This window comes from Urocampus carinirostris, chromosome 11, assembly GCF_059441175.1.
Source record: "Urocampus carinirostris isolate Australia breed hairy pipefish chromosome 11, RoL_Ucar_1.0, whole genome shotgun sequence".
Taxonomy (NCBI): domain Eukaryota; kingdom Metazoa; phylum Chordata; class Actinopteri; order Syngnathiformes; family Syngnathidae; genus Urocampus; species Urocampus carinirostris.
Genome location: NC_142359.1, coordinates 8,078,934 through 8,098,774, shown reverse-complemented (window position 1 = coordinate 8,098,774; position 19,841 = coordinate 8,078,934). Strand labels below are relative to the sequence as shown.

The 19,841-nt window shown below is 40.2% G+C and overlaps 1 protein-coding gene across 2 annotated transcripts; it reads left to right on the top strand.

The window, feature by feature from the left end:
* The first annotated feature begins 662 nt into the window (after window positions 1-662).
* Window positions 663-19,575, top strand: epoa (erythropoietin a). Of its 2 annotated transcripts, none has more exons than XM_088348156.1 (5): window positions 663-982; window positions 13,832-13,962; window positions 14,037-14,123; window positions 14,195-14,359; window positions 18,513-19,575. In XM_088348156.1, exons 1-5 carry the CDS (start codon window positions 790-792, stop codon window positions 18,663-18,665), a joined length of 729 nt encoding a protein of 242 aa, XP_088204282.1. In that variant the 5' UTR covers window positions 663-789; the 3' UTR covers window positions 18,666-19,575. The 2 variants fall into 2 exon arrangements, with proteins under 2 accessions (XP_088204282.1, XP_088204283.1); XM_088348157.1 differs by lacking the exon at window positions 663-982 and adding an exon at window positions 1,122-1,336.
* The last annotated feature ends 266 nt before the right edge of the window (window positions 19,576-19,841 follow it).

The following is a 19,841-nucleotide window of genomic DNA, read 5'->3' as shown; positions in this document are numbered from 1 at the left end:
TGATGATTTTTCTCTCCCCACCCGTCCACCACAAAGGTAAGAAATCCTATTCATAATCCTTTTTTTTATTTTTACACGTTCATGTTAGCGTAATCGTTCGTACGGAAGATTACGCTAACACGAACGTACGATTAGCCTGGGTTAGCTTCATGTTTACGTTCATGGTAAACATTCAGGGTGTTGGAACGGATTAAAACAATTTTCGGTGATCGAACAAATTGGTTTTCAAACAGAGTTCTGGAACGGATTATGGTCGAGAACCGAGGTTCCACTGTACTGTTCAGTGCAGTAAGTAACATTGGATTTACTCCAAGTTGGAAATAACTAAGAAAGATGCTGAAATAATTGTTGGTTATTTGATGAATGAACCTGTTTAAACAAACTATCTTTGATTTGAAATTCAGATAGGCTGTCTTGCTATCAGTTATTAAGTAAATAGAGTGTTGTGTTTGTAATGTGTATTATTGTTAGATAAAGGGAACTGCAATCATTAATATGGTAGAATATTGGCTGAATTTGATAGGTATGACATAATGTGACGTGAAGTTCGTAGTGCAATTTGAAAGTCAATCAGGTGTGCTTTCATCAGGCCTCCCAGACATTAGGAGTCAGTTGAAAATAAAACGGAGGGGGAAAAACGCACGTCTTCAAATGGAAAGCATCTAAACAATGGATGGGAAGTCTGCGCACGTTTTTATCGAGACAATATTTACCTTTCGGGAGTCATTCTCTATAAACAGAGATAGGCCATCGTTGGGATAACAATGAGAGAAATATGTTCTAGCGGCTATGGAACTGTCGCCACTGGGACAATGTAACCTATCCCCCAGGGCATCAATTATTTCAAAAACAAAAAAGGATCGGATTTTAGAAACACCTACCGGAAAATGCGCGGGGATCTTCAAAAGAGTTTCGTTTCCAATTAACGGGACAAGGTATCGCGGACGCAGGGGAGATGTGGACACCGCCATGGACTTCGCCGGTGGGTTTTTTCACGGGATCACTTTCATCCTTTCCACGCGTAAAAGTGGGGTTGCGCATATTTGGGAGGGCGCTAGTGGGAGAGAAGGCGGCGCGGTGGGTGAGTCCAATAAAAAGCTTTAGCCCAAGCTGAGCAGTGATACAAAACGCAAGCTACTTTGGGGAGTGAGGGGGTCTCGAGCTGTGTACGACGCAAGCGGGCGTGCTTCAGACGCACAGATTTCTGTACACTTTTTGGGGTGGGGGGATTTTGAGGGGCTTTTCCAGGCTGTCGTCTTCTTTGATGCACATTTGCTGGCATGTTGTTGAAGATGAGGCAGCAGCCGTGTGCGAATGTTGCAGAACGCAGGTAGAGGTAAGCGCCGCGTAACGTTGCCGGTTCTTATGATGCGTCATGTGCTGACCAAGCACGATTTGGCATGCATGCGTAAATGCGCAAAGAGGGAATATTGACCCCCGTCGCTGCAAGGTTCTGACCCTAGTCCACACTCCGCTGCATCAAAAACAAAACAAAGTTACGTGGGATTTATGCGTGCTGGGTGTTCATTTGTCTTAAAATTACGCGTTAACAACAAGGTGCCAGAAGTGCGGACTGCCGCAAGTGCTTAAAGGTGGGGTGCGTCGTTTGAATGTGTGTTAACAATGCCCAACATATTTCAAAGACTGCTTTATCTTCTATTGCACCTATCTAGTTTCTTCTTACTTTTATAAGACCTGTTTTGGACAGAGCATTTTAGGTTAAAGGAAAGGGGCCTGGGGAGAGTGCTGGAGATAGACGTCATGCTTGTCTCTGCAGTTTCTTTTAAATTATATTTGTCAGTGTAGCATGAAAAAGGCCTGGTTCTAGTAAAGTCCAAAAGCTGACCAAATCCCCCCCAAAAGATGAAAATAAATATTTAATTTGAGCGCATCTAAGAAATGCATGGACTCGCGCACAAATTGTGTGTAACTTTGCCGCCATCTCCTGGTCTTGCTCGCAGCCCCAAATTTCCAAATCTCGCACCCCACCTTTAATCCTTAAAATGACTAGCGTTCTTAAAAGGTAGTGTGCGTTGTTTCAGGTGTCCATAAAAGGTTGAAAGTTAAATATTTTATGAATAAAATATTTGTGAATGATGCCCAACAGAGTTCAAAGATCCTTTATGTTTTTTTTCCCATTGCGCCTATCTAGTTTTGTCTTACTTTTAGGAAAGCTGTTCAGGGCGGAACACACTTGCTTGTCTCCGCGTGTTTTTATTTTGTCGGTGTAGCATGAAAATTGTGAAAGTAAGAACATGTCTTGTCAAGTCATGTTTATTTGTATGGCCCTTAATCACAAAGTGTCAAAGGGCGGCACAGACCACAGGTTATTGCAAACCACAGACTATTATTACACCATCCCCTGATCTAAAACCCACATGAGGGCAAGGAAAAACTCAAAAACCTCAACATGAGGAGGGGGGGGAGGAAACGCATGAATTATAATCTCTGCATCCGACTGAGACAGCATAGGGCAAATTTTAGCAATGTTGCTAAGATGGAAAAAAAGCTGTTCTAGTAATATTCTTTACATGTTTGAAAGGACAGATCGGGGTCAAATATGACACCTACATTTTTGAAGGAGTCACTCTGGGTGATATTAAATTTGTCAATGTTCAGAGCAGTTTTTTGAGAACAAGTCACGGCATTTAGATGGACCAATAACAAACATTTCGGTCTTTTAAGAGTTAAGGCGCAAGAAGTTGAGTGACATCCATTCTTTTATCTCAGTGAGGCAGGCCTCCAAATTTCCAGTTTAGTGTGGTAGATTCCTCCATCGGAAGATATAATTGAGTGTCATCTGGACAGCAATGGAAACTGATATTATCCTTGCGAATAATATCATTCTAGTTGAGTCCTAACGCAAACCGTAACCCTCCCCAAAAGATTTTAAAAAAGATGATTCCAGCGTGTTTAAGCGATGCACGTACTTGCATGAGCATCATAATTGAGCTGAGGCTGCAATCATAACTTTAGGCCATGAGATGGTGGCAGAGAGTAGCAAAGTTCTAAATTCCCTACAGATTCTTTGACAGCGTTGGGCGCGTTATTTAAAAAAAATATTGACTTACAGTTAAAAGTTGCTTCACTTAAAAGGTAATTGCATTATCCCCCAGATTATTGACATCCAAAAGTAGCGTATTACTTTGAAAGTAACCATCACGTTACAAATTACCGTATACACTCAAAAGCTGACCCCTAAAACGGTTTAAAAATAGCCACATAATAAAAGAAATGGAAGGGAACGTGTACACCCACCTGTGAAGCGGTGAACCATTCATATTTCTTGGCTTGGGCAATATCGAGAGCCTAAGTCAACCGAGACACTCCATATAAATTTTGTCTTTAGTCTTGAAACCAATTAAAAATTTCTTTCTCCACTACTGGGTAATGTCCAATGGTGTATTGCAAAAATGATTGTACAAATAAGACCAAAATTCAGCACACTTTCACTCTAAATTCTGTGCTCACGTTTGCCGCATTGATTTTGTTGTTCCTGTGTAAGCCACGCCCCCTCCCCATGCGCTGCCCACCATTCGCTACTGATGAGACAACCAAATATTTGCATATAACTGCCCCTTTATTTTATAGTTTTAAATACGGCTTTTATGCAACAATATAGGGTTGTAGAGAATATCAGAAGGTGGAAATTACGTGGTCTCTTGCTCTGTGCTTGAGACAAAGCCACAGTAACTGTGTTTAGTTTTATTCTGCATTTAGAAATAAACAAGCTCACCCTTTTGAAATGTGATCAGCGTTGTGTTGCTGGCGCATTGAGGGTTGTATGCTACTTCGAGAGCAAAAATGGAACGGCTAAATGACAGAAAACATGGTGATCTAGGATCTACTTTTAAAAAGTAGCAGAGAAATGCACCAAGTTGTAAGGACAGTCGAGTTACAAAATGGTATTCATCAGGTTTTAGAGTACTTTAACCAAGAAAAGTGATTGTGCTTTCAGGAATGTGTTACTTTGTAACGCGTTACTCCCAACAATGGTAACAAATAATTGGAATACTCAGGAACCTGCCCCAGTTCCCATGAGCATGAGGTTTGTAAAATATGATAATGCACTTTAGCGGGGCGGGTCTTATAATTTCAACTAATATCCGGAGCTTCATGGCAAATTGATGAGCAAGGAAGTCTTTATATTTAGCTTTCTGAGAAGTTCTTTTTTGGCATCCCAGCAGGGCAGAATAAAGCAACAGTTTTACCATGTAGGCAACATCCTGTTTTCCAGATAATGGATGAAGCACTTCTACATTCCTAATTATATCTGTTAAAATTGTTCAATTTGATAAGTGACGGGAATTTTATAGTACGATTCATTGATAGTTTTCTCTTTGATAAAGTGGTCTAAAAGAGATTTAATGCAATTTTTTTTACGGTGTCCACCCCCAGGAGTGTCAATTTGTCTCTCATCAGTCTGTACTAACACGGAGGTTGTGTTGATTCAACACTATGTCAAAAGTCACGGCGCGCGTGTAGAGGGTTGTCTTCGGCCTCCTGAGATTCACTATTTTTTTTATACAGCAATAATCGTTGCAGATTATTTTTTTTACCGTATGTTTTTACTCCTTGAAGAAAGTGTTTTTTTGGAGGGGGTAATTTATTTTCCATTTTATTGTATTTCAATCCAATTATATTTAGAGAACAATAGTTCAGTTGAGTGAATGATAGAAATTAGTCATTTTCTTTCTTGGGGTGGATTTGGTCCAATTTTGCTGAAATAGAAAATAAAGGCTCCTGATGGAGCATGAATAATACTGTAGAATTTAATTAAATTAAATTAAGCAAGTGTGTTGATAAGAGAGTACTCGGTTGGTTTAGACACATGGAGAGGATGGATGAGGAGCAAATGTTGAAGAGGATCTACAGAGCAGAAGTCAATGGAAGGAGATCAAGAGGAAGGCCGCGATTGACGTGGATGGATGGTGTTATGAGTGCACTGCAGGAAAGAGGTCAAATATAATGGAAGCTAGAGCTTTTGTTGGTGATAGAAAGGAGTGGAGAGGTGTTGTGAAAGGATAGTGGGATTGTGGACGCGTTCTTAAGGATGGGCTGGGCACCCGTATGATGCGGCAGGGGTAAACCAGTGAAAGCTGTCGGGCCCTGCTGTTGAACAAAGAGTGTGTTGTGTCACCCTGACCCGAGTGACATGGCCGCTTTCTGGTGTCCCGTTTCATCTGGAGGGACGAAAGCATGACCAACTTAGGTGCCGAGGTGCTTAACTTGTTTGGGTGTTTGGGCAATTGGGTTGGCCATGGTCCAAAAGTTTTTGTGTGTGTTTTTTTTTGCCATTTTTTTTCCTTTTATTTTCTTTGTTATTGTGTGTTGTCTTGCTGTCGGTCACCCCCCTTGAGGGTTATGACCAAGGTAGATAGATTTAATTAAATTCTCATGAGGATTTTATTCAAAACACTGTAAATTCATATCTTCTGCCTTTGAAAATCTAAGATTACCGACAGAGCAATACAAAAATATTGGAATATATTTGTTAGAACTTCAGTAGGTTCAATTAGGTTTATTAGACTCGTGATGTTTGATACTTTGATCAGTTCTGCTTCCGGCAAGTAGGCATTTTTTTTATACGGCCCTCTTTTCGCTCGACTTTAACGCACCAGCACGACAGTCTACTGTGTTTATCATGTGTATTATTCAGTGAAGATAATAACATAAAAATATGTTGAAAAGCTGTGGCGTGAAAAAAGGTACCTCAATTGTTTTCCAAGACGACGGAAAAACGCTTTCACAGAAAATGAAAAAGAAAAGTTCTCTTTTTACATTTTATCATCAACAACACAATTTGGACAATTTAAAAAAAAAAATATTTATTTTCAAACTTCATAAAATGATTTTGTTTAAATTCCAAAACATAAAATGTATTTTACCACAACCTCCAAAATTGAGTTGTTTTTATAGCAATGTTCTATAGATTGTCTGTGTGACTAAGACTCACAAGATGAGAATATCATGCTGCTTTAATCACACATCCAAGCTTAATGTTTCCCTTAATGACACCGGTCAGCTCCTAAAACAGCCATATTAGTTCCGCCTATTAGTATCTACCAATCCCACAATTTTGTACCCTGAGAGTTGGATTCAAACTGTTGCAAGCTGAAAACCTGTCAATTTTTGTCCCAATTTGGTTTATCTTGCACCCAAATGTTTTCAGAGAGATCTGATCCACAAAAAGTCCGGTTTTGGAGTTCATGTACAGTACAATAGGATATCATACGAGGCTATTTATGGCAGTTACTGTTGAGGGGTTTAAGGTTATGAGAGACACTATCATTCAAAGTATTCCAAACATTTTTTTAAATTAGGCACAGAACGTATTATGGTTCTCACCACAATTATGCAAATACAGTGGAACCTCGGTTCTCGACCATAATCCGTTCCAGAACCCTGTTCGAAAACCGATTTGTTCGATCACCGAAATCATTTTCCCCATTGAAATGAAATGAAAAATAATGTATATCGTTTTAATCCGTTCCAACACCCTGAACGTTTACCTTGAATGTTTAACGTAATCATAAAGCTAACCCAGGCTAATCGTACGTCCGCGTTATTGTAATCTTCCGTACGAAAGATTACGCTAACATGAACGTGTAAAAATAAAAAAATCGGGTTGTTTACAAGTCATTTAGCACCCGGGTCTTCACAACAAGTGGTGAGCGGTTCATTGGAAAGGGGGCTCCGTTCCAACACCCTGAAAGTTGGGCTCCGTTCCAACACCCACACAAAGCTAGCCTAGGCTAATCGTACGTCCGCGTTATCGTAATCTTCCGTACGAAGGATTACGCTAACATGAACGTGTAAAAATGAAAAAAAAAAAGGACAAAGAAAATAATTATGGATAGGATTTCTTACCTTTGTGGTGGTCAGCAGAAGGTGCAGGTGGACCGCCTTTGCTTGCTTATAGCACTCACTCCCTTAGCCACATCACTAGATTTCACAGCCTCCTTATTCTTTAGTATCGTACTGATCGTCGATTTAGCCATGCTGTATTCCCTAGCAAAATCAGACACTCGCACACCTTCATATTTTGCAATTATTTCTTTCTTAAATGCAATAGTTGTACGCACTACTTTTCTTTTTTCACCTGTAGCAACTTTGCTGCTTGCACCGACTTTCTTCGGAGGCATTATAAGGGGCTAAAACACTCGTACGCCGCTCAGCATCGCACCCTAGCGTACACACTCACGCATTACCGGCGTTCGAACTCCGATTTTTTGACCCAACAGCGAAGCAAGAATTTCTCTACATTTTTGGTCGGACTCCGATTTGTTCAAACTGAAAGGCGAGGTTCCACTGTATGTTGAAGAATATTCCATATGCTGCGGGACTAAAGAAATTTTCTCAAAGTTGACCCATTAGGCTAAGTTTTTCTAGTGATTTGATGTCATTGAAAGAAAACAACACTTTCAAAATGGTGAATCCCATTCACACAAAATATGAGACGAGCTCCGAAACAGACAGCAGTTGTAGTAAAGAGCAATTGCATACAGCTCATTTCTACTTGGAGAATTTGGAACTTTGCTTACCCTGTCGCAGGTGGCTTTGTGACTGTTTCTTTGGAGTTGGCTGCTTATTCTGTAAGCTGCGTGGTGTAAGTTCACATGCCCCCGATACAGGGTGCGTTTGTTTGCATTCACCTCCTTTTAGGTAGGCAATTGTGACTTTTTGTCTGTGTTTTTCGCTACGTGTTAGTATAATTTTGTCAAGCTAGCTCCACTTTAGCATAGGGGCTTCCAATATCTTTCCTAGATAGATAGATACTTTATTCATCCCCGCAGGGAAATTCACATTTCCTGCAGCATCCCTTCGCTGAGAACAATACAATAATAAAGCAAAAGGAATACAATATACAAATACCCAATGTGACGTGCTAATACCCACTGTAGCGTGTTGTATAGAGTATTTAAATAGTGCTACATAAAATACACACTGCAATAAAAGTACGGTAATATGCAATGTAGGGGGTGTGGTTTAGTGTGGGCCTTTACTCCGCCGGGTGGAGTTAAAGAGCCTCATGGCATGAGGAAGAAAAGATCTCTTCGGTCTGTCCGTGGTACAAGACAGTGACAGCAGTCGGTTTAGTTTGCTCTCAGCAGGTGCTTGTTGGCTCCCCACCGTGTGTTGCTTGGCGCTGGTTTTGTCATGACCCTTGCTTTTTTTTTCCTGGCCATCTTCGCTTTTATCGTCTTTAATGCCTTCCATTGTAGGTTCCCTGTTAGCCTGGCTGCTAACCACGTGTTTTTTGATCAACCTTCCTGACGTTAGTGCTGGTTTCAAAGAGTTCCTTGGTATTTTAATTCTTGGACGGCTTGGCGTTTCTAGCAATAGCTGTTACTGCTGTTGGTTTCTGGTTACCCCGGCTGTTCACTGCGTGTTTTTTTGATCGATTAGACTGGCGTTAGTGCTGGTTTTGCTGTGTTCTTTGTTTGCTCCCCGCCGGCTTCGCGGTTGTTGTCGATTCTTTTTGTTGTTGGTTCCTGGGTAGCCCGGGCTGTGGCCCCCTTTTGCTGATCAGTCCGGGTCAGCCCTAATAACTTTCTGTGTGTTATTTTTGTCAGTTAGCCCCTTTTTGGCCTTTTGATATTTGCTCTTGCATTGCTCTATCTACCCGCTACACAACGCCTAGGCATTTGCCACAAAAACTACTAAAACTTGGCCTAAAACACTTATAACCACTACGACTTATCAACACGAAAAACAATACGGCATCTGACTTGCTAAGGTGCTAGTGTTCCCCCGATTTCATCACAGGCAATGATGACAAAGACAAGACATGCGGTCTTCAAATTGCATTATCTCAGAAAATAAATGTAATATACCAATGAAATATATATCAATTTTATGCAAAAACCATGTACTATTTCCTCACATTCTGCATTTTTACAAATGTGTGACATTTAAATGTGTCTCCAACACATTCCAGGACTACAAAATCTGTGACTACTTGTGAAAAGCGGTGAAACTGCAGTCTTTTAAGAGTGCCCTTATAGTCCTTAAGAGTTGGATCATGGAGCCCTGAAATATTTTTCTACAAATGTCGTTGCCCTACAGTGGCCTTTTTTCTTCCAATTGCAAAAAAGCTCGGGATTCTGCAGGCGTCACACCTACCGGTATTCCTGGGTTAAGGAGGTCAGTAGGCAAAGCTCCTTTGCTTGCCGCCGTCAATCGGAAGCTTCCATTTAAAATAGTTAAGTCAGCAGACGTGACTTGTTCGTCATTGACATTACACCGCCTGGCGAGGTGATAACTCGAGTACCTGCATTCTCACGTAGGCAATGGAAGAAGTCAAGAGGTCAAAGTTAATCCTTAAAGTGGAGTCACACACTTGCTATGTTTGCAAAAGAAGGTAATGATTTGTGCAAGCCTCGAGGGCGACCACTGGAGTAGACGGTCAAGAAAGTGGACATCAATCATTAAGACTTCCTTCATGTCTTTCTGGTGTCATGTTTCTGTCAAGGCCTGAAAATGAATATCAAGGTTATAAGGTACCGGTGTCAAACTTATTGAGCTTAGGGGCCACACAGAGGAAGAACACTATCACGAGAGCCGCACCAGTAAATTAATTAGCACAAAAACTGAGACTTAGCTAGAGAGATGAGGGTCTTACAATGGAATTATGATTCGAGGATGTAAGATTTGATTATAAAAAACATAATTGAGTTTTTTTTCCTTCAATAATGTTGACCAACTCTGCATTTGTATTTAAAAAAAACAACACCAATACATTTATTTCCACTACAGTTTATTTAACTTGGGGAAACTCATGCAAGCTGGAATGTGACAAAAATATCAAAAACGCAAATTTCAATGATTGCTTTAATTATTTTAAAGTATTTCTCCCTTTTGTTAAGTTACAAATGTTTACCTGAATGGAAAAACGTTGCTGTTGGATTTTATATATATTATAGAACATAGCTAAAGCTTCTTTCAACTTCTGTAAAGAAACCCATGTGCCATTTTGAATAAAATAACATTGAGGCGGGTTTCCTCAATTTTCTCTGGTAGATTAATTATGGCAGTCAGCAGATACAGCTACAGCGGATTCTCTGCAAGTAATGCCTGGCATTGGCGACATGCAATGGACATATTAAAAATGATAAGTCATGGTTTGGCTCATTCTCCTCTTGTGCTTTCCTCAACATTGTTTCGCAGGCCACATTAAATGATCTGGCGGGCCACATTTGACCCACGGGCCATGAGTTTGACACAGGGTTCAATCCATGTTATCCAATCATTTACTTAAAATTGTGATATGTGTACTCCTTTTGTAATTGTAGACGATATACAGTATTTGAGATTTTAAAAAGTGGCATCAGTAGATATTGTTTTAGTAAAATGCTTGAAACACATTTTTAGGAAATTATAAGGAAAAAAAAACATTTTCATTTTACCTGAACAAGTAAGTAAAAATATAGCAATATAATAATTCAGTATTCTTGAAATGAGCAAAATCATCCAATAAGGTAGAAACTTTTGCTCATATTACTCAAAGTTAGCATGTAGTGGAAAATAAATACAATCCTTATTCTACTGTAAAAGAAGTTAAAATATAGTAAAATAAGGCCACTAATAAGGGAAATAAGAAAATTCATCACATAAAGGTGGTGGCAAGTTATGGGTTTCATGATTTTCTTTAATTAAACTAGAATTTAATTAAAATTTGAAAAACGTTGTTTAGAATGAAAGAAATGATCTGACTTCTGCTCTATCAGAACATTTTGTATTATTTTTTTCTTATAGTACAAAAACAAAATAAAACTATTTAAATTTGAGTAAAATAAATACTGAATAAGGGCAAAATGTCCTAGCAATGGTTAGCTGAAAGCATATTTCACTAGGGCGGGGGTCAGTAACAAGCAGCTCTGTAACCGTGTGTGGCTCCCTGGTGAGAGTATCTGTATATTACAGTATGTGCGTATCTTAAAAGCCTTATATAAAAAGCTTCACTGCGTCTCCATGCTTATGGTGTTTTTCGTGGAGGGGTCTATTGTGCCTCTTTCAACATTGAGATTTTTTTAGACAGCCTGATCTAATTCATAAATACCACAAAAACACGGAGCAGATCGGTAAACAGCCATTTCTTCTCATTGGGAATAACTAAATACATAAATCTGAAAGTCAGGTTGAATAGTTCGGATGCTCTTCAGATTTTGTTGATCGTTTTGTATGTGGATTAGGGATATGGTGCAGACGAGTCGACTCCAATTTGAATTCAATATACTCAATTTCATTCTGATGAACGTATAACGTGGTATTAGGTCATTTAACTTGACCAGCCACAGTATTTCAAATGAAAAGTAGACTAGTTGTTAAAGGCGTTAACATTAATTTGCTTTACATGTAACTTTAGACTAACAAAACCAACTCGTGAGAAAAACCCATTTTAGTGACGGAATGAGGACATACTGATTGTTAAAAAATAATCCCAAATCATGTCCTCAGTGACATCTCGTTGTACTCTTAGGAACTCGGGGCAAAGCGTGCCGCACATCTGTAAAACTTGATCTGATGATCTTTTGTGTCATCTCACGCTAGCGTGACGCAGCTGCAGTGAAAGAGTGCATTCAGCTCTAGGTGCACAAGGGCTTAGCCGTGTGCCCACATGACAACACAACAGGAGCCCTCCTATTTATTTGCCATGCTGCCAAGATGTTTCATTTAGTGTTTTGTCAAGCACACAATTACAGCCTATATTGGAAATAACTAATCAAAAAGATTTTACTGAAATTGGATAAGGTCTAGGTAGCACACAGGTTGAGAAACACTGGTGGATTGAACTCCTCGTATCATCAATACGGCACTTATTTTTGATATTCTTGGTAGAGGATAAATCATATTCAACTGACATTAATGAAATGAAATGATCTGCATTTATATAGCGCTTTTCAAGTCAATGACTTCCCAAAGCGCTTTACAATGAGCTCCACATTTCCCAATAGCGGCCTTGCAGCCATGTAAGGCGCTAACCTGCTTATTGGGGGTATTAGGGGTTCAGTGTCTTACCCAAGGACACTTCGACATGTAACACGGACGAGCCGGGATTCGGACGGGGATCCCTTGATCCCAAGACAAGCACTCTACCTCCTGGGCTACTGCCACTAACAATATGATTTGTGTATGTTGCCAAAGTACTGGGTTCAGTCCAAAAATATAAAGTAGCAATGCTATATGCTACTTATTATTACAATATGGATAACACACTAAAAAACCTATGCTACAGATATTGACTAAAATCTGAAAAACAGTAATGAATTACTACAACTATTAGTTACTTCATTCAAAACGTAATCCCGAATTTCAACTGAGTTTAATGAACCCCAACACTTTATTTTTCTATCGGCTTTCAGCTTACTTTTGAGGAAGCTGTTCGGGGCGGAACACATTTAGTTTGAGGAGTGCCGGAAAGTGATGTAACGCTCGCCCACGCAGGGTTTTTTTTTTTGCCAGTGTAGCTGAAGAATATTGAAAGTAAGGGAACGCCTGCTTCTGGCAAAAAGGATGAAAAAAAAGATTATCCGAGTGCATCTAAGAAATGGACGGACTTGCATGCACATCGAATGAGCTGAGGCTGTGATCATGACTTTAAGCCAGAAGATGGCGCCAGAGAGTAACAAAGTTCTAAATGTCTTCTTTTAATTTGGCCTCATTACAAAAAAAGTGGTAAGATAAGTGTGTAACTCTGAAAGTAACTATCTAGTTACAAATTACCATATATAGATGCATAGAAGCCAACCCCCCTAAATATGCTTTAAAATAGCCAAACATTAAAAAAAATGGAACAAAACGTGTACACCAGCCACTGGAAGCGATGAACCCTTCATATTTTTGGGTTTGTGCAATCGTAAGCACCAGCAAACAAAAACTTAGCAGGGACACTCCAAATCCTTTTTGTCTTCTGGCTTCAAACCTCTCCCAGATTTCCTTATTCATTTCTGGGTACTGTTCCAGACATTGTATTTTTTTCCCCAGGCATGGTGTATTGCAAAAGTAATTTCACAAATAAAAAGACTGAAATTTAGTACACTTACTGTTGATTCTGTGCTTATGTCTGCCCCATTCATTTCGTTGTTCCTGTAAAAGCCAGTCCTCCTCCCCACACACTCCCTAACTTTCACTACTGGTGACCCACAACCGAATATGCCTGGATAAACCAATCTTCTGATTTCAGTATTTTGTTCTATAGTTGTAAATATTACTTGGACGGGAGTATATATCTATCTACCCATCTATATATGGTAGGGAAAATATCACAATATAGGTAGGGAGAAATGCAGCAACCCCGTACTTTGGTGCCACCGTAATTGTATTAGTTTTACTTTGTGGGTAAATAGAAACACACCTCCCCTTTCTCCTCTCATGTTGTTGTGCTGTTGGTTTGAGGGTTCTATGTTAGATATTAATCGGCCCGGTATTGCAGTACCTCTGGGAATGGTGCATTCGCACTGATCGCTTCTTGGCCTTTTAGCCAGGATCTTGGCTTAGCCTCTTGGCTAGCATCAAGTGTCTCGGCCTGTTGGCTGTGAGGTGTATCATGATTTGACTGATAATGGATAATGGAGAATGGACAAAAAAATATATATATGTTAATGGGAAGAATATGTTGTCATTCATGATCTGGTTTTAATAAGAAGTGGAGTAACGCACCACGACAAAATGACAGTCGAGTTACAAAACAATAACCCGTTACAGAGAAAATTGCGTTCCAGGAACACCTAGTTGTAGGTACCTCCCAGTTGAGTAGAAAAATAAAACCTGGCCAAAACAAAGAAGCCATACTTTTCCAGATTAATCACAACGGAGCGATTTGTTCCAGGACTACTTGCCTTGCTGTTGATGGTGTTGGAGTGGACCTGCCCGAGCCTCCCGTCCCCTCTGAGGCCCATCTGCGACCTGAGGGTCCTGAACCATTTCATCAAGGAAGCGCAAGACGCCGAAGTTGCTGTGGTAAGGCCTTGAATGACACGGCAAACGAGTTTACCGGCTGTGCCTTCACATCACTCCCACCTTTGTTTCCTTAGAAGTTGTGCCAGGATGGATGCTCCCTGTCCCAGTCGGTCAGCATCCCCCAAACCAGAGTAGACTTTGACGTCTGGGAAACGAAAAACGTAAGATACCCGTTGACATTCCTGTTTCGCCTCCTTCCGGGCTTAGAGGGTTATTTCGTGTTTTGGGCCAGGCGGTGGAGAAAGCCCAGGAAGTCCAAGGTGGACTGTGGCTTCTGCACCAAGGCCTTGTCTTGCTGCGCAACTCGGTCACTAACACGGCACTGCACGGCCACATCGACAACTTGGTGAGGAATGTTCTCAGCATCAACGCCGTGCTCCGCAGCCTCAACATTCCGGTGAGTCGGAACACGCTTCTTCCTCTGCCGCTTTCAAAGTAGCACATAATACGAAGTTATTCCGCCTTGCACCCCAAACACTTAGGTAGAATGATCCTAAAAAAGTTGAAAGTTACATTTTCTCGATTAAATAGGGGCGGCAGTAGCTCAGTAGGTATAGCGCTCGTCTTGGGATCAAGAGATCGCAGGTTCGATTCCCGGCTCCTCCGTGTTACATGTCGAAGTGTCTTTGGGTAAGACACTGAACCCCTAATACCCCCAATAAGCAGGTTAGCGTCTTACATGGCTGCAATACAAGGCCGCCATTGGGAAATGTGGAGCACATTGTAAAGCACTTGGGAAGTCATTGACTTGAAAAGCGCTATATAAATGCAGATCATTTCATTTCATTTTAATATGTGTTAATCATGCCCAAATGAATTTAAACATCCTTATGCTTTATTTTCCACTGCATCTATCTGATTTTATCTTACTTTTAGCAAAGCGGTTTGGGGCGAAACACATAAGGCAGGAAGAATGGGGGGGAGTGCGGGAAGAGTGACATCATGCTTGTCCCAGGTTCTTATTTTTCAAAAGAGTTTATTCAAGCACGTCTAAGAATAGCACCGACTTGCACATGCATCATGAACCAGATGACAGAGGCTGCCATGATTCCCCGAGCAAGAAGACAGCAGAGAGTAAAAAAGCCATAATTCCTTACAGGTCCTTTAAAAGCTAGCTGGGGCGACTTTGGGGTGGGTAACCTCGGCATGTAGGATCAAACCCATGGATGAAGAAGGGACTAGTGAATTTAATTTTTAGTGCTGTACCTAAATAAACTTCACTCATTCATTCATTCATTTATGTATTCATTAATTTAAGGAGCAAAATTTCCATAGCTCTTCCATTAAAAGTCTGATTTTATAAACAGGCTCGCTAAAAGTTTGCTGTTAAACTTATTTTTTAGATCAAATGATGTATTCCATATAATACTTCATATCTCATCCTATTTATGAATTTATTCATTTGTTTGTTTAATTTATGTTCGTGGTCTTCCATCTTATCCTACTTTATCCTAAACAGTTCCATGAACTTCAAATTATTTGCTTAATTGATGGTAACTCGTGTCGGTGGTACTTTGTTAAACTTCCGCCTAAACTGTTTTTGCACTTCTACTACGTTTCAAACTTCCAATATCATCTAGGAATACATTTCCTATCTTCAAAGTGATTTGTCTATTAAAAAAGTTTAAATAATTGAGTTATCGGCTACTACCATGTGTATACATTGTTTTGCGACACCCTGTATTAGAGATAAGATCTTCTAAACAATAAGTCGGGCTGGTCGGGCTTCTCTCTCGCCATTTTTTTTCCTTCGTGGAGGATCTACACCACAGGTGTCAAACAGGCGGCCCGCGGGCCAGATCAGGCCCGCCAAGGGATTGAATCCGGCCCGCGAGACAACACTCAGAGAAGTGCAAGACAAAAACAAGCTGCAGGTTGAAATACGTCAACTTGATATTGCCAAAGCCAGGTGCCTCGAACAAAGACACTGTACTTGTATTTATTTTTCTCTCTCTCTTTTTTACACCCCTTTTCTCCCACTCTCCGTCTCTGTCTCTTTCACTCCCTGTGTCTCTCTTTTTCTCTTCCTTTGTTGCTCTTTGTTTCTTTCTCTCTCTGTGTCTTTTTAACTTTTTTGCTCTAACTTCCTTTTTTCCTTTTACCTCTTTTCTCTTTCCCTCTTCCTACCCTTTGCACTTTTTCTCTTTTCTCTCCTCCTGTCTTTCTATTTCTCTTTGGATTTCTTTCTTCCTCTCCCTTTCTTTTTCCCCTCACTCACGACTTTTTATCTGTTTTGTTTCTATGCTCTCTGCCTCCCTCTCTTTTTCTTACTTTGTCCTGCCTTTTGTCCCTTTCCCTCCCTCTTTCTTTTATTTCTTTATCTCTCTTTTTCTTTCTCTTTAATCTACTAGTCAGGCCCCCGACAGAATGTTTGTTCTATCGTGTGGCCCCCGAGTTCAAATGAGTTTGACGCCCCTGATCTACACAGATTGCACTTACTTTTACTCAAGTAATTATTTAGATAAAGAAAATGCTTACCAAACTATCAGTTAAACTCCAACTCACGAAATCCAGAGACATTTTCCTCCTCGTGTTGGAGTAAAATACGTGCGGCTTCCTGTTTCCACCTCCCTCACGTCAGACATAATTTCTGTTTCTTGCCAATAGCTTACAAGATTTACAAACTTTTTTTCTGCCTTTTGGCCAAATCGTTCACTATTTGCAGCTTGCAATCTGCAGAATATTATTTTCTTTTCAGGGCCATTTTTTTCAGTTTCACTTTCGTTTGCTGCATGTCGCCGAGATGTGCACTACAGAGCAAAACCTGCCATTTTTGCGCTGTGCTTGTAGAGCACACTTGATTTGACTCTGACCCAAGTAAACCCCAAGCTGCGTAGTTCAGGCAAAACGCACAGTTGGTCGCTGTAGTACTCACTGATGGAGGAGAGCTTTGGGTTTACTTTTGCGGCAAATTAAAGTTTCGGGTTGATTTGGGGCTCGTTTATCAAATCAAGTTATTCTGTTGGGTTTGGGCGGGTTCGGGTTTATATATCCGCGACTCGGGTTGGGTCGAGCTGAAATTTTTTAGGCCCAATCTTACCTCTACCCTTTATGTATGTATGTGTAATATATACACATTCATATGCATAAAGTTTATATATGTATACAGTTAACAAATTCAACACTGTTTTATTAACAAAGTTCTTTCGGCACGAAAGGTATCTCTATTTGTGACGTTTAATTAAATCATAAATTCATTTTAAAGCAGTCACCAAAAACCTAGCTTGGGAAAAGAGTAAAGAATTAAGCAGTTTACCAGTAATTCTAAATGAGCGCAGATAACAGGATTTACATGGCTAAATTTCTCATCAGCAAAACGGATAAATAATGCTTCGCCAGGTTTGGCTTACTGAGCCATACCGGGTAAATAATTTCTGGAAAAAAAAATTAATGAATGATCTTGCTTCATTTTTCAATGAGCTGTGACCTTTTCGTTTTCCCCAACAGTGAGCTTTTTTTTATTTCAATACAAGAGCTCAACTGTTCTCCACATGCCTAGTAGCACTTTTATTGACATCGCCAAGGTCCAACACATGGGAAACTGAGCTTCACTAATTTCATCAAATATGTTGTTATACTTGCTCATATAATTTTGATACTTTGGTTATTGTATTCTGGGAAAGTTTTCTGTAATGTCTGAAAGTGCTCTCGGCAACAAACAAAAATCTCTGGAACAGGCAAACCCTAAGGATCTTGCCCTTAAAAGATGAAAAGAAAAAAAAAATAGAATTTTTCTTTTTCAAAAACAAAAGCTATTTTCATGGCGCAATCTTTTGTGTTGACTGCGAGTGCTCCAAACAGCCCCTTAGTTGTACATGATTTATATGCTGTGTACAGTTGCAGTTTTCGCAAGTAATTAGTTACAACTTGCAATATGTAATATAGCATAGAAGACAACCCCACTAAAACTGCTTTTAAATATATTGTCTTTGCTGACGCCATCTTGTGGCTGAAACAGTCATTGAAGCTCCCTTTGTTGCACGTGCAAGTATGTAAAATTCTTAGACGTGCTCTCAGATAAACTCTTTTCAGGTTGGAATTTGGACTGTATTTGAAACAGTCATTTTGTTACTTTCAGGTACGACAATTAAGAAATATAGCAAATGGTGCATGATATCACTCTCTACCCCGACACCACCCACCCCACAACCCACCAGCCCCCTTCCCTTCAGAGTAATACACTTAGTGGTCGAAACATCAAAGATGAAAGTAAGATAAAAGCGTAAGAATAATGTATAAAGGCTTTTTGAACTATGTTGGGCATCGTTAACACATACTTAATAGGGAAAACATTTAATTTTACACTGTTTGAGGCCACCTCTACACGCCCCTACCTTTAAATATTAAAACACACATATTGAAAAAAGCTGACAGAATATTACGGATAATTTAATAAGTACTGATGGACAAATTATAATTAACATCACATGATTCAAATATTCTTAGGCCAGCAGAGAAGGCCTTAGAAGGACCTGACAACCCACTATCATATTTCAATTTCAATTTTCCTTGATCATTTCTTTCAACTCATGTTTTGCTCTGCGTTTCAGGAATACACGCCGCCCACCGGCTCGGCGGGCCTGGAAAGCATATGGCGGGTGTCCACAGCAGGCGACTTGCTGCAAGCTCACGTCAATTTCCTGCGGGGCAAAGTTCGTCTCCTTCTCGCCGACGCGCAGGCCTGTCAGCAAGACGTCAGCTGACCGCCCCGTCTCGCCACTCCAAGCTTTAGCCGATATGCGCCGGCAAGGCGCGAGAAAGGCCTCCCCTGTTAACCTACTTGCTAGCTGCTAGACCTGGTGTGGAATTAAGAAGGAAAAAAAAGGCCACAACCGTTTTTTTTCAAACTAAGACAAAGAAAAGTCACAGATGGAGAAAATTGCACCTTGAAATGTCCCCTTGGATCAAAATACGGCTTTTTCGGGAAAACGCTGCGTTTGCGACTGCACACGGCTATGTCCCTGCCCTGGCAGTTTAAACTTATGAAAGAGAAATTCAGAACACGAACAAACGAATAATTAATTCTCTACAAAACATGACTAAGGGCTTCACACTTTGTCTCACGGTTGACGTTTGTACTCAGCGCACAGGCTGGATATTTTTGTAATGATGGCTATTTATGTTTTTTTACTGTTTAGCTTTGTATTTTTCAATGTTAGTCTTTTTGTGTGGCGTTTCAAAAATCTTTGCGTACCCGCGTTCTCCTGTGGAGAGAATGCGGTGAACGGGGCAGCCAGAGTTCAACCCGGAGGACATGAGAACTTGAAAACTGCTTCGTCATTATCTGTCTAAAAACAATCAATCAAGCAGAGCCTGCACAGTGATAGCCTGCTAAAAGAAACAAAAACATCCTGCAAGCTAACGCAGTATGTCCCAGAATCTACGTCATTTGGACAAAATGGAAGTTAGTTTCCCAAAACTACTCGACTTTCGTCCTTGTTGTTTCCTTCGTTTTGTCCATTTTGTTTTTTTACTGGTCACGCAAGTGCAAGATGCGTTTGGAGGATGTTTGCACATGTTCACCTTTCCTGTTTCCACATGATGAGTCCAATCACTGTAAACGTTGATATTTAAATATAAAATATTATTATTGGATAAAGAAATGAAACATGTTGTCTGTTCTTGTCTTTTCTGTTTGCAACTTAGGGATCTGGCATGAGGATACCCATCAACTTGAACGTTTTCCATGCAACAGAATTTTTGTACAATCTTGTCTTGACCATTTTAGCTATAATCTGGATCATATCAGTCAATTGGCAGCGGACAACAAAGTCATCATCTATCTAGCTATCTATCAATCTACCTTGGTCATATACCACAAGAGGGGTGATCGACAGCAAGACAAACACCTATACAAAAACAAAGAAAAGAAAAAAAGG

Coding starts and splice junctions, on each gene's coding strand:
- epoa (XM_088348156.1), top strand. CDS start 790: ATGGAACTGTCGCCACTGGGACAATGTAACCTATCCCCCAGGGCATCA. Junction 983..13,831: donor CACCGCCATGGACTTCGCCG/GTGGGTTTTTTC, acceptor GATTTGTTCCAG/GACTACTTGCCTTGCTGTTG. Junction 14,124..14,194: donor ACGTCTGGGAAACGAAAAAC/GTAAGATACCCG, acceptor GTTTTGGGCCAG/GCGGTGGAGAAAGCCCAGGA.